At 40.0% G+C, this 15,229-nt stretch overlaps 1 protein-coding gene across 4 annotated transcripts; it reads right to left on the minus strand.

Annotated features, from left to right (window-relative positions):
- Positions 1–459: 459 nt before the first annotated feature.
- Tac1 (tachykinin, precursor 1) lies at positions 460–7,487 on the minus strand. 4 transcript variants are annotated; one of them, XM_013019971.1, is made up of 6 exons: positions 7,362–7,487; positions 6,389–6,485; positions 5,872–5,916; positions 5,373–5,396; positions 3,903–3,956; positions 460–509 (listed from the first exon to the last, which is right to left on the minus strand). In XM_013019971.1, the coding sequence occupies exons 1-6, from the start codon at positions 7,482–7,484 to the stop codon at positions 460–462; spliced, it is 393 nt and encodes a 130-aa protein (XP_012875425.1). In that variant the 5' UTR covers positions 7,485–7,487. The 4 variants fall into 4 exon arrangements, with proteins under 4 accessions (XP_012875425.1, XP_012875426.1, XP_012875427.1 ...); XM_013019972.1 differs by lacking the exon at positions 5,872–5,916; XM_013019973.1 differs by lacking the exon at positions 3,903–3,956 and having other exon boundaries at positions 7,362–7,484.
- Positions 7,488–15,229: the final 7,742 nt, after the last annotated feature.

Below are 15,229 nucleotides of genomic sequence, written 5' to 3' on the forward strand. Positions count from 1 at the left end.
AAAACCTTTAAAAACATCTCTATACAGTCACAGAACATGATACATGCTGCAAGGATACAAATACAAATTGAGAGCAGACTCAGTATATTTTCACGAGGAAAGCAATCAGTGGGAGAACAGGAGCAGGCAGGAGTGCCCTCCCTTTGAGCAGTAACTCATGCTTCAGAGCAGCCGTTTCTTTCTCTGGAGACTGACTGTCACTAGCAAGTGTTTACAACTGGATTGGATACTGTGCTTTGTTGAGAAATTACCATTGATATCTAACTTTGAGAGAATTATCATTACAACACCAGTTTACAACACACATTGACACAATAAGAAAAATAAACACTTTTTGAGTCTTTAACTCATAACAACAACTGTTACTAAATAAATAATTATTCATCATAGTGCATGTTTTATTTTACCTTTCATTATCCATTGACACAAATGAAGCTTAATAAATACATTTTACATAGTTTATTTACGTCTTCTTTCATAAGTCGGCATTGCACTCCTTTCATAGGCCACTGAAAACAGGAGGAGAAGATGTTTTAAGAGGATTCACTGAAGGAGTCAAAGTTATGGACACATCAGTTAATTTGTGGTAAGGATCTACTCCCCATTCAAAAAGTATTTCTAGGGATTTGATTTGTACATCTTGCAATCCTGCCTCATTCTCTATTCTGATTAGAAGATCTGACCATAAATCCTTTGAATTCTTTGTCAATCTATTTTATACAATGTATTTCCAGGATATAGTGCAATGTTGATTTTCAGCAGCTTTCTCTCTTTCTTTTTCTTCCCTTCCTTCCTTCCATCCTTTCTTCCTTCCTTCCTTCCTTTCTTCCTTCCTTCCTTCCTTTCTTTCCCTTCCTCCCTCCATCCCTGCTTTTCTCTCTCTCTCTTTCTCTCTCTCTCCGTCTCTCTCTCTCTTCTTTCTTTCTTTTTCCTTTTTTTTTTGGTCAGTAGTAGGACCTGAACTCTGGGCCTGAGCACTGTCCCTCAGCTCTTTAGCTCAAGGCTAGCACTCTACCACTTGAGCCACAGCACAATTACCAGCTTTTTCTGCTTATGTGGTGCTGAGGATTTTCAGCAGCTTTTTCAAGCAGATACAGTGCATTATAGAAAGAACCAGGCTGAAAGTAACCAATGTTAGTAGGGTAAATGTGAAACATGGAATTTTCATGATAAGATAAGGGTTAAAAAATGTAGAGACCACAGGTCAAATCTAGCCAACCATTTGTTCTTATAAGGAAAGCTTTATTGGAACCCAGACACCTTTGATTTATTTATGTGTTATGCATCATTGCTTTGGCTATAAAATGGCAGTCTTGAATAGTAGCTACAGAGATCCCATGGCACATAAAGCCTAAAATATTTATGACTTATTCCTTTCAGAAAATGTTTATCTCTGTTTGAGGTATGTGAGGGTCTGTATATTTCAATGATAGATTGTCCTAGAGATGAAAAACAACTTCATTTTCTGTATGAAAATGTAAGTCCACAAAATACAGCTCAGTTTAATTTACCTCCTAGCACCCTGACAAGATTAATTACAGATCAAAAGGTATATAACACATAAGTTAGTCAGTAATTTATATACTTTGACTCTCTAGATAAAATTGTTAAACTACATTAGTATATTAATCACATTTAATTTCATGGGATCTGTAATTATAAAAGTTAAGGATCAGTCATATAACCAGAGATATTTTTCATCATCTTAGCTCATACTTTATAAGTTTCAATTTACATTATACTGAATCTAATGTGCATTTAGAAAACTGGTGTTCCCTGTACAAAATACTGAATTTAAATAAAAAATGAAAAAACCCAAAACAGAAAAATGGGTTATCAAGAATCAGGAACTCATCTAAATAGTCTTCTCAATGAGAAGAGTTTATTGAGAGAACAGATGGGTAAAAGGCTCAGAGTTATCACATTCCCCCTTCTAAGACTGAACTATAAAGTTCACCTATCACTGATGTGAGGTGAACAATAAGCTAAGTGTTTTGCATAAATTATGCATGCAAATCAGAGACAGAACAAACTGAGCTCCAAATTGACTATTTTTGATGGACAGTGAAGTTCATTTCTCATCCTCTCTTATTAGTAGAATAATTAGCACAAGCCAGTTCCTAATAAGCTTTAGGTAAGACAACTTTGTTCCACTCAGAAATGAGATGAATGCTAATTGAAGTACCTAAAGAAAGAGTAACCATTTAGCTGGGACATAATGTCCTCTTCTTCCAAGAGTAGTACTCCTTATTTAGTCCTTGAGCTCTCTGAAACTACATGCCAACTCCTCTGTGTGTCTGAATTGTTGAGGAGTTGCACATTTATGAGATTATTATAGGGAGCTGTAGCTATGCAAAAAGATAATGCTAATCCTGTATCAACAGTATATGTAAAAATCCCCAGTTGATTATACATTGCATCTTTCCTATTTTTTCCTCTTGTATTTTCATAACTAAAATGGAAGAATAAAGTCTTAGTTAAAAAGTGATCCCAATTCATTACAGTGCATCCTATTTTTATTATCTATAATTATAGTATTACATATTGTACATCCAATCTGTTCTAACTTGCACAGTACCCATATTGTTTATGAAGTTAAATATGCTCTGAAAATTTTTATCAGTTTTGGAGATGGATTATTAATGACCTATACCATTATTAACAGATCCACAGGGATGTAAGAGACAAACCAATGCCACTATGGTTTAAATTTGTATCCCATTTCCAAAAGCTGGAACAAAATATATATTAATAAAACAATTGCAAGATGTTCATTAGATACACTTAACAACATCTTTAAAATCTAAAAGTTGAGGAGGCCCACAGTTTTTGCTGAGTAAATACAAAGGTAGTACCAAAAATTTCAAAGTAAAGAAATCGCATAAATACTAGAATGATTATTTTGTGCGAATGCAAATACTCAAGAATAAAATCAGCACAGCCTACAGATATTGTAGGAATAAAAATATTATAAATAAGTAAGAGAATTGCTGATGACTTTCTAGCTGGTTAAGTGAGTACTTTTTAATGTAATATGAAAAAACAAAGAGAATTTAAATTGCCATTTCAAGGAATTTAGACTAAGATCTCCAAGGTTTGGATGTACTTAAAATTTTGAATTCCATAAAAAACATTATTGAGTTATTTAACCTTAAAAATAATGTGATGAATAAGAGTCCTTTTTTAAAGAGTCTATATATATGTCATAGCAGAATCACATAGAAGATATAAACTAAAGAGAAGAAAAAAATGCAACCTTTAGATTAAGTGAAATGATTGCTCAGATTTAAAAATGTATCATGAGAATTTCCTAGGGTTTTGCAGCTGGAGCTAGCTGCACTCAAGGATGACGTGAACATGCTCCTGTATGAAGGGATTGGAATGGACCGTATTGCTCTCATCCTCACCAACATCCATCAGGACATTTAAATTTTGACTTCTGTAACTTCATAAAGGGCAAAGTATTTGTATAAGAATTTTGTGTGCTTTGTTTATTTTTTTGCATTGGAATATTACCAAATCTAATGTCTTATAAAATTCTCACATTTCCCTTTGATCCTCTCATCTCTCCCTGCATCCTTCCCTCCCCCCCCTTATTTCAGTAAGGTTGAATATTAATTATGGAATAGAACTGTAAGGAGAGGACTAGATCTGACTAAAGATTAAAGGTGGGTATGACTACATGGGGTAGACACTGACTGGTAAAGCTGGTGATTTGAAGGAAATAGATTGACATTAACCAGCTGTGAATCCAGTTTTGGCTAGATTGCTTCCATTAAATGTGCTTGCCAAAAGTACTGATTTAAATATATTATTCCTGTACAATACTTTCAAAACTATACTTGACAAAAATAACAGAAGTAGCTTCGCGATACTATTTTTAGTCATGATTTTATACATACCAGAATTTAAAGCTCTTTTGCCCATTAGTCCAACAAAGGAATCTGTTTTATGCCCTGAAAAAATACATTTAGGGGTATTTTAATATGTATGTCTTTGAGGAAATAAATAGTTATGACTAGTACAAAATAAAGCAAGCTTCTGAATATATGGCTATATAATAAATATATATCTATTTTGAATTTTGACAAGCCCAAAGAAATGAAGATTCCTTATAAGTCTTACACATTGCACTAAAACAATAGCTTGAAATTAATTTTGTCAATTCTATATTTAAATGCTAGCACTCTCTTTTATCCATTTTATATTTTTATCATTACCTTAAATTTTGACTATTGTTGGTTCTTGAGGTCGCTTTGATTTGAGGAGAGTCAATTTACATTTGGGTGAGAATAATACCCAAGTTATTTCATGATGTGACTGAATATATTATATTTCTTAGCAAGTGACCATTATTAGTTAAATCAGATCTCTATCCTTGATGACTGCCATCTTCCAAAAGGCCACTATTTTATTAGAAGTTTTTAAAATACTTTTTAAAGGAAAATATATTAATTTTGACATTTGTAGGGTGAATTTGCTTTTATTATATTGAATTTCACTATATAGAATAACCAAATCCTTAGGAAGACAATATGAATAACAATTGTTTATTCTCAAAGATGAACTCTTTATAAAAAGGTTATAATGTTAAGGCTACTGAGAGGATTCCTCTTGGTGTTTTGCTTTATTAGTTGAGAGCAGAGCTTCTCCTGTATTGATGCCTACCCAACCTCTCGGTGAATCAAATCCAAGACAGGGCATGTAACTGGACCCTGTGATTAAAATGGACTCTGGAGACTCCCTATGGACTGGAGTCATTAACAAGGAAACGAGAACTGAATGATCTTCCAGAGCCATAATTCTGCTATCTTCATAGCCCTAAGACAGTGATTTACAGAGTGAGGTTTCCCATTGAAATATGGGATTAGAGCAGCATTTCTATCCATGTTTACTTCAGTTGTGGATTCCCTATTCAGATAATTCACCCATTCTACTTAATTGGATTCTGGATGTTACCCTCCACATGAGGTCACTGTGGGGGGGTCATGTCACTGAGTTAAAATATGTCTATAAATTTTGGGGTTCCTTCAGTGTAAGTGCACATGGAGGGTAGAGATGGGAGATGGATGCATGTGATGGACTTCTAACCTTAGTACTAAAATCTGAAACCAGCAGTTTACAGGTGCTAAAGGACTTTCATTTTTGTTTTCTCAATGTACTGCATCTTTTTGGTAAGTATAATATGCCTAAACAACAGAGTTATAATACTACTCATTTATTTAATCATATTGTGGGTGTGTCTGACTTTCTTATATTGTTTTAGTTAAATATATTAGGCCCTTAGTGATGTCTGAAAATAAGATAATACAGTAGAATTTAATATAAGTAGCATTAGCTTTTGATAAGTGTCAAAACAATTCTGAACTTACTTTTGTGAGAGATCTGGCCATGTCCTAGAAGAAAGTAAAAAATGTTAATATTAAGAAAACTTTTTGAAGAAGTTACTTTGTATCTTTAATAAAGAATTATAAAATAAACTGATCTTCAAAATATGGGATGCTTTATATATGTGTATATATGATGAATAGCAGAACTATAAATAATAACTAATTACTAATGAAAGCCTAATATTTAAACAAACAAAAAGAATGTTTATTAAATGCTTCTTATGGACCACAGATTCAAATCTAGAGCTGTGGGGTGCTTGAGGCCTGTTATTAAGTGTAAGGCTCTCTTATCTTCTGTCTTTGAGGTTTGCACCCCATTTCAGCTCACATACACACATGCTCACACATACACACACATTGAGATAGAGACAGAGATGCTATTCATAAACAGGCCTTAGTAACAGCTTGAGTTCAGCACAATATGTGCTTCACTTTCTTACGTGTGCATTCACAATAGTAAAATAGTTATAGGAATGTTTACCATAAAGAGCTTTTAACAGGGCCACTTGTTTTTCAATTGAGGAATCTGACAAGAGATGAATTGATATTAACTATTCATACATTCCAGAGATGGTGCAATGAACTCAAGGAAAGGAAATATTTCTATCATGCAGCAAGGAGCAGCACATTCGAGCCGAGCCCCAGAGAACGCCCCAAGTCAGTTTCCACACGCCCTAGGATCACTTAGAGCACACTCCCAGAAGCTCCTGTCTTCTCCCTCTTTGTGATTTGGATTTTTAGTCTGGGAAGTGCTTAACTAAGGATCATTCTTCCTTTCTTGCTTTAATACTGTGACGCAGGAGAAATGAATCTCTCCCTGCATCACTAGGCAGTGTGTGTGGCATAGAGTTACAGGCCAGCCCTGCCCTGGGAATCACAACTCCCTTTGGGTGGAAATCTCTACTCAAAGACTGGGAGACACTTGAGCGCTCAGAAACCAGCCAGCAGAAGGGGCCGGTTGCCCCTGAGATCTAGATAAGGACTGTGGCTCATCTCACCAGCATCCCGTTTGCCCATTAATCCGAAGAACTGCTGAGGCTTGGGCCTCCGGGCGATTCTCTGCAGAAGATGCTCAAAGGGTTCTGGTAGCTCCTCCTGGGGGGGAAACAGGGCACAGAGAAATCCATTGTGAGGCGCACAGTGACCCGCATCATTCATTCCCATGGTACCCTCCAGTGGCTCGTGAGCTGAGGCCTCTTCCCAGATGCTCTCAGTCTTGGCTTAGAGTGGTCAGAAGGGGCTGTCACGGAGGCCTCTCCCTTCTCCACCCACCCCAGGCCCGCGGCCTCTTCCAGGAAGCCAGCCTTGCTGCCTAGGTGGGAGCAGCGCAGCAGTGTCTTCCAACCCTGAGTGCTTTCTGCTGGTCCTCACATCTTGGACACCCTCACCCACCGAGTGCGCTGCCATGGGACTTGTTTTGTCTCTGGGATGAACTTGGGGAGCCCCTTCCTGGCCTACATGCCCACAGGTGCCTGCACGTTGGAATTGGGGTGAAGGTGCACATATTTTACAACTGACCTGCAGTAGGCTATTTCCATTTAAGGTGCGCTCGCATTCAATGTGAAGTCAGGAAATTAGCGTCTCAACCCCCTCCCGCCCTCCCTGCCCCCCTCCCCCCACTGGAGGAAGCCCCTGAAATCTCCCTTACCAGGAGATGACCCCTTGTGGGGTTTCCAATCCTGTGAAGGCACGGGCTCATCTGGGACATGCTGCCCCTCACTCATTCAGGGGGTTCCTGGGCCCCATAAGCAACCCCCTCAGAAGGGAATTTATTTTCTGCGCCCCAAATCTCCTGCGGGACCCGGGGGGATGGCGCCCCATTTCCAACCCACCGCGCGCCTCCAATGTCTTTTGGGCATTTCAGTTCCCGCCAGTCTAGCCCGGGTCGCATGGAAGGGGAAGAGAACAGTTTGGGGAGCACGGGAAGAACAGCTCACAGGTCGGATCATACCGGACCGGACAGGGTCTCACCTTGATCTGGTTACTGTCCGACCAGTCAGACCAATAATTTAGATCATCGTTGGCACCCATTTCTTCTGCCAACAGCTGAGTGGAGACGAGAAAAAACACGGCCAAAACCACGAGGATTTTCATGTTGGATTTCTGGAGAGAGTCGGGAGGAAGACCAGAGGAAAGAGGGAAATTACACACACCACACACACACACACACACACACACACACACACACACACACACATCTGGGGTGGCCATGCAAGAGTTTAGAGGAGCCCCAGAACGAAATTCGGTTCTGATTGTGCCAAGATAAAATCCATCGGAGCTAAACATCCCGCCTGTACCCCAACATTCTCAAATTCTTTTCTCCTTGTGTTTCAGCACCCCAGACCCCCACACCCAAGTGACCTCCCCCAGCCCGGGAGGCTCTGCAGGCAGGAGACAAAGGGAGGCAAACCGGTTTCTCTAAGGGGGCTCCAGTGGCACCCGTGCGTGCGCCGCCAGCTGCAGCCCGGGACCGGTGCTCGGGGCTGGGAGAGCCGGGAAGCCCGGGCGGGCGCAGCGGGGCGCGGTACTTACTGCGGCCCACCGGCCCTCGGGGGTGGGAGGGGGTCCGGGGCTCGGTGGGTCGGGTCTCGGTCGGGCGGCTCCGCGCGCGGTGGCTGCGGGGAGGGAGGACCGGCTCCGCGCTCTTTTGCCTGCTCCGGGGCTTCGCGGTATTTATCTCAGGCGTGACGAGCCCGGGGCACCCACGTGACACTCTCCCCACGCGACTTTCTGCTCAATATTTAATTAGCCGCCTCCTCTCCTTTCGCCTGCGTGATCGAGAGTTTCCGAGCTGGTAACCCGTCGGTGTCCGGAACATCTGGACCGGGTCGGGAGCGACGTGACGCAATTTGATCAACTCCAGGTCTGGCCCTCGCTCCCGCGCGGCCGGTGCCCTCCCCGGGGCCATCGGACGCGCCTCCCTCTCCGGCCGGACCCTCTTCCGAGACACCTGCGGTGACTCACCCCACGCCAGCCCGTGACTCACCGCTCCGACTTCGGGCAACTTTTTCTGTCTCTCGGAGACGCGGGGCCAAGTTGCACTTCGGAGAACCGCTGAATAACTCGGTGCAGAAAGACCGAGAGCGGTTCACTTTGGTTGGAACGGGGAGAATGGTCCCTCCTCGAGCTCTCTTCCACACTCAGGTGTTTCCTCTCCTCCATCAACCAGAACACAGCCATTAACCCAGCATTTACAAGGGGGGGCGGGGATTGCAAAGGATAGAGGATTCATTTTGCATCTGCGAGAAAGAGACTCGAACCGTGGCGCAGCCTTAGTCTTACATCAGTGACATGTCTTTTCTTCCCTAATGTCCATCCTTGCTCATCAGGAGCGCGGGACCGAAGGGGAGGTGGAGGCTTCTCCCCTACACGTTCTTCCAGAAGATGGCAAAACCAGCTGGCAACAGGTGCATTCCTAAAGGACTCTGCTCAACAGTTACAGAGTTCTCCATAGAAAAAGTGAGCAGAGCAAACAGACTAACTGGGTGGTTGATGGTATAATTAGATAAGTAATATCTGTCTGTCGCCCACAAACTTGTCCTTCTTCTCAAATTAAGCTAATGATATGGCATCTGCATTGTAGGTGGAATTGTTTACTCTTAGTATCATTTCTTTTTTTTTATTAGTTATGCCTTTACTATAATGTGTAAGGCAAATAAAAGTTTGCAACTGAAACCATTAATAGCTGGGCGCTGGTGGTTTAGGCCTGTAATCCTAGCAACTCAGGAGGCTGACATTGAGGACTGAAGTTTGAAGCTAGCTTGGGATTTTAATCTCCAATTAACACCCCACCCACCCACCCACAAGCAGAAAGTGGAGATGTGGCTCAAGCCTTGGGCAGAAGAAGTCAGGCAGACCAAGTTATATTCTGCGTATGACTATGGCTTTCCTAAATAAGGATACAGGATGACCCACTGTAACAATGAGATGTACAAGACAGTTGAAAATGAACTTTACAACTTTGTGACAGGGAGTGGGTGGGAGAGGGAAAGGAGGAGTTGGAAGGTGGAAAGGAAAGGGATGATAGCAGAAATATAAAGGAGGATGTAACAATGCTCAAAATGGACTCATTACCTTGCTCATATAACTGTAACCCCTTTGTAAGTATCTGTACAATAAAAATATATTAATAATAATAATAATTTTTAAAAGTCAGGCAGAGTTCCAGCCTTAGTAGGGACACACACACACACACACACACACACACACACACACACACACACACACACCATACCACACCAATAACATTTCCTCTTTAACAGTTGTTTTTTCTTTATTGACCATGACTTTTTTTCCTCCTCCTCCTCCTCCTTGTCCTCCTCCTGCTGCTGTTATTTTCTTTCTTCTTTCTTCTTCTGTTGCCAATCCTTAAACTTGAATCAGGGCCTAGGAGTTGTTCCTCAGCTTTTTGCTCAAGGCTAGAGTTCTACCACATAAGTCACAGCTCTATTTCCAGAAGGTTGGTGTGTAACTGGAGATAAGAGTCCAGGAACTTTCCTGAAACTTCAAACCACAATCCTCAGATCTCAGCCTCCTGAGTAGTTAAGATTATAGGCTTGAGTCACAGACACCTGACTGACTTTGATCATGTATTTCATTGTTCAGACTTAACCCCACAATGTGAACATTTTATTTTTTCTCTTCAGACTTTTATTATTATTATACAAAAGTGGAATCACATACTTATAAAAGATACCTACATGGGAGCTATGATACCATTGTTAGAAAAAGTACGTGAGTTTTCTCCATCTCACCTCCCTTTCGCCTCCCACTTTGAAGTTCTGAGACTACTTTAACATTATTCTGGTTGTAACATTCAGATTGAGTTTTGCTGCCTTACTTTATTAATTGTCTACTTTCCACTTTATGTTTAAGTGTTCATTGTTCACGGCCAGGTTTTAAAACTTGTGTTGCTATTCTTAAGTAGATTTTTAATCATCTCTTATTTGGCTGTTTATCATCTGTCAAGAAAATTTTCCTTCTCTGAGAAAAAACCATACATATTGTATTTTCTGATGCCTTTCATTCCAGTGAGTATCTGTCAGTGCCTTGTATGTGCAATTGTTATCTTAATTAATTGCAATGTTTTCAGATTAAAGTTTGCTAAATTTCATGGTCATTCTTTCATTGTCTTGTAAGGATGAGTGTTCTGGGGAGTTTTCCCTATGTCTTCTATGTGGTTTAGTTTTTTGCTTGAGTATCTGGAGATTTCTTCTTTATACTTGACAATCAATGATTGAATTGTTGTTTAGTAAAATCAATATTTCAGTCTTGTTAACCGTACAACTGTCCTCCTTCTTCTTCCTTTCTCCTCCTTTCCCTTTCCCCTTCCCCTCCCCTTTCTCCCTCCTTCCCCTCCTCTTTTTCTCACTTCTCCCCTTTCTCCTACTCCTTCTCCCCTCTTCTCCCTCTTCCCCGCTTTCTTCTTTTTCTCTTCTTTCTTCTTCCTTCTTTTTAAAATTTATTTTTTAATTTTAATTTTTTGCCACTCCTGAGGCTTGAACTCAGGACCTGGGTACTGTTCTTGAGCTTCTTTTGTTCTACCACTTGAGCCACAGTTCCACTTCTGTCTTTTTCTGTTTATGTGATACTGAGGAGTCAGGCTTCATGCATGCTAGGCAAGCATTCTATCACGAAGCCACATTCCCAGCCCCCCTTCTTTCTTATTCATTTTTCTTCCATCTTCTTCTTTTCTTCTTCCTTCCTCCTTGTCCACCCACTTCCTTCCTCTTCTAGTGGTACTGGGATTTGAATTCAGCTTCATACTTACTAGTTAATGACTCTACTACTTGAACTGTGCCTCCATCTCTTTTTTCTCTGGTTATTTTTGAGATCAGGTCTTACTTTTTGCTCAGGCTATCCTGGACTTAAAATTTCCACCATAGCTTGGATGACAGACCTGTGCTACCATGCTGTTTTTTTGTTTTTCTTTTTGAAACAGGACTTGCCTGAAACTTGAGTCCTACAGATCTCTACCTCTCAAGTAAGTAGAATTACAGACACGAATCACCAGTGCCTGGCTAACTTATACATCTGCTTAACTGTAGCTTGGAATTCATTGAGCAATGTCTCCCTATTCCCTGACTTTCTTCCTCTCTTCAGACTCTCATATCCACCATCTTCTTTCTTGTGTTTCTGAAAAGATAAGCAATTTTCATAGGCTTGCTCATGAGTGAGATTACCTAGTATTTTTCTTTCTGTATTTGGCATATTTCACATCATGACTTCTAGGTCAATCGGGGATGAAAAGCCTTTTTTTCTGCTAAGATCCACTTGACCATTTATAACATGACCAGTCATATGCCAGTTTTATTTTCAAGTTTTGAGGAAATTTCATACAGTTTCCCATAATGGATGTACTAACTTACGTTACCAGAATCTATATGAAGGATTCTCTTTCTGTATGTTCTTATCAGCTTGCTCTCTTTTGTCTTCTCAATAATAGCCATTCTTACTTGGGTGAGGTAACTTCCTATTATAGTTTCACATCTCCTGGATGACCAGGGATACTGAGCAGTTTTTCATCTGTCTGGTGGCCACTTGCAGGTCATCTTTTAAGAAGAGAAAAGTCAACTTTTCTCCCTGTTGCTTCTGCTTCCAAAAATCCCCAGAAAAATTCAGCATCTAATATAGTTGCATGGATTCTAAACCATTCTCTCCATTTTGATATTGTTTGGATGGCACTGGGCAGATCAAATGGTAGTTACCATTTGATTTTGTTCCTACAGATTTTTACTGTGTTTCAGGGCTAGTGATTTTGTATTATTTTATTATTTGGGAGTGAGAGATGGAGGAGGCTGAGTACAGTCTGAGTAGAGTCTCATTCCCTTGTGTTTTTGAGCAGTGTCTTCCTGTCTTATTACATATCATTTCCCTGGTTGACCTGACTTTGCATGTCCCATAGGAGAGCACTCTAAGATTTAGATGTTTGTGTTTCCAGTCCCCTTAAGGAGACTCTGCTCTAGTTTTCTACATGTCATCGGTCTCTCTGCCACTTATATCTACTGTCTTCAGGAAGAGAGCACTCATCTGCCCACTTACTTTTCTTCTCTCCTTGTGTAGCACCATCAGTGGTCATCAAGATGTTGTCAGCTCACTAGTAAAGCTTCTTGGGGTTTATGGTTGAGTTAGAAGTGCAGTATGGTAGCACTGTTTATGATGGATTTTGCTGATTTGCTCTTTATTTCTTCCTTTGTTTACTATTGGTTCTTGAAGATATTACCGTAATTAAATACTACCTTTGACTTTCTGAATGTAAGTTTCAATTTTGCTAGAAACAATAATTTTTAATTTCTTTTATACATATTTGAGATGGCCTAAAAGAGTTTCTTGCATTATCTCATGTGTTTCTAAGTTTTTTTTAAAAAATCAGTACCAAGTTGATACATTCATTTCACCCCCCCCCCCGTATTTTTTTTCCCACTGCTTTGTGAAATCAGAATCCAGAACTTTAGAAATTTTTCTGGAACATGGGGGTTGTTAATATTATGTTGGAAGAATATGTTGTCTGCAGGGCACAGAACTTTCTCTACTCTATGGTACATTGCCTTATCTTTTACCTGTTATTTACATGGAAATCTTACTTCTATAATCACCTGATTTCTTGCTTGCCATCTCATGGACATTCTCACTTGTTTTATTAGCTTTTGTTTTTATTTTCCATTGTGGTATAATGTCAAGCTTGTCATCTTAATTATTTTATGCATTCAATTAGAGCAATAAGTGCATGCATATTACTGAGGAACTCTTTGTATCTTGTGGAAGTGGAATTCTACACCCATTAAAACAATTATGGAGCTGGGCTCCAGTGGCTCACTCCTGATCCTAGCTTCTCAGGAGGCTGAGATCTGAGGATCGCAGTTCAAAGTCAGCCCAGGCAGGAAAATCTGTGAAATTCTTATCTCCAATAAACTGCCAGAAAACCGTAAGTGGCGCTGCAGCTCAAGTGGTAGAGTACTAGGCTTGAGCTGAAGAGCTGAGGGTCAGCTCAGGCCGAGTTCAAGTCCCATGACCAACAAAAACACAAACAAACAATTATGGGCTATTACTAGATACATAAATGTTTATAATATTCATCTTTTTGTATTAAACATTCAACAAGGCAGTTTATGAATGCAATGAATTTTGATCAGTCTCCTCTTTTGCTATTCTTCCCCATCCCTCCCAACTCTACTCCCTCAGTTTTCTGAATTTTGTAGGATATTCATTGAATTTTAATGCCCTTCTTTGTTTCTTATAAGCTTTTCTTAAATGTGAAATTTATTACTTTTGCTCACTATTTGCAAAGGTGACTTTTTCCATTCTTTTAAAAAAATTTTAAATATATTTTTTATTGTATAGATACTGTACAGAGGGGTTACAGTTACATGAACAAGGTAATGAGTCCATTTCCTATGGAACATTTTTACACCCTCCTTTATTTTTCCCCTACCATCCTTTTTTCCCAACCTCCTAAACTTCTTCCTCCCCTCTCTTCCCCTCTGCACCCAAAGTTGTAAAATTTGTTTTCAACATACTGCCGTGTACATCTCACTGTTACAATGGGTCATCCTGGACCGTTATTTCAGCATTTTGTTATTTCCCTTCCCCTCCCCAGGTTAGGAAAATGTATATACAAGATGCAGGGCACCAACATCTAATACAGTGACAACAGGGGTTGTACTATGGGGGAAGAACATACAAAAAACCCCTCAAAAATCACATAGTACATTATAAGTACATTAAAAAGAACAGCAACAAAGATAAAACCTCTTGTGTCCCTATCTTGGCATTCATTTTGCTTAGCATCAGGTTATATGGTCATATGTACATAGCTTTTGACCTCTTCTGCTTATCCTAGAGATATACTAGTTATTGCAGATAAGGGAAATCATGAGACCTATGTTTCTTTAAGTCTGGCTTACTTCACTTAATATACTTTTTTTCCAAGTCTTTCCATTTCCTAACAAATGGGACAGTGTCATTCTTTCTGATGGAGGCATAGAATTACACACACACACACACACACACACACAACACACACATCACTTTTTCTTGATCCATTCATCTATTGAGGGGTATCTGGGTTGGTTCCATATCTTAGCTATGGTAAATAAGGCTGCAATAAACATAGTTGTGCTGGTAGCTTTAGTATGGCCTTGTTTGTGATCATTTGGGTAAATGCCTACAGACTGGGAGATCTTCACTAGCCATACAATGGACAAGGGTCTCATAGCTAAAATATACTTAGAACTCAAAAATTAAATCCCCCAACAATAAATCCTCAAAGAAACAACCACCCGATTAATAAGTGGACTTAAAGAGAGACTTCTCTGAAAAAGAAATAAGAATGGCCAATAGAAACATGAAAAAATGCTCAATCTCTCTAGCCATAAAAGAAATGCAAATCAAAACAAGATTGAGATTCCATCTCACCCCAGTTAGAATGGCTATAATCAAGAACTCTAATAACAACAGATGCTGGAGGGGATGTGGACATAAGGGAACCTTACTGCATTGTTGGTGGGAGTGTAAACTTGTTCAGCCACTTTGGAAAGCAGTATGGAGGTTCCTCAAAGACTCCACACAGAGCTCCCCTCTGACTTTTTCCATTCTTTAATCTCCTCCCTTTGTGCCCGTGGATCTAAATTGAGTCTCTCAAGGTCAGACTATATCAAACTGGATTGTTTTTTGCCAGTCCTGGAGTTTTGAACTCAGGGTTTTGCTCTTGCTAATTACATGCTCTGGCACTTAATCCATGTCTCCAACTCTTACACAATAGATATTTTTGAGACAGTGTATTGATTTTTGCCCAGGCCTGAGTGGACCATGCTTCTTCTGTTTTATGTTTCTTGACTTAG

The sequence above is a fragment of the Dipodomys ordii genome, unplaced genomic scaffold, assembly GCF_000151885.1.
Source record: "Dipodomys ordii isolate 6190 unplaced genomic scaffold, Dord_2.0 Scaffold48, whole genome shotgun sequence".
Taxonomy (NCBI): Eukaryota; Metazoa; Chordata; class Mammalia; order Rodentia; family Heteromyidae; genus Dipodomys; species Dipodomys ordii.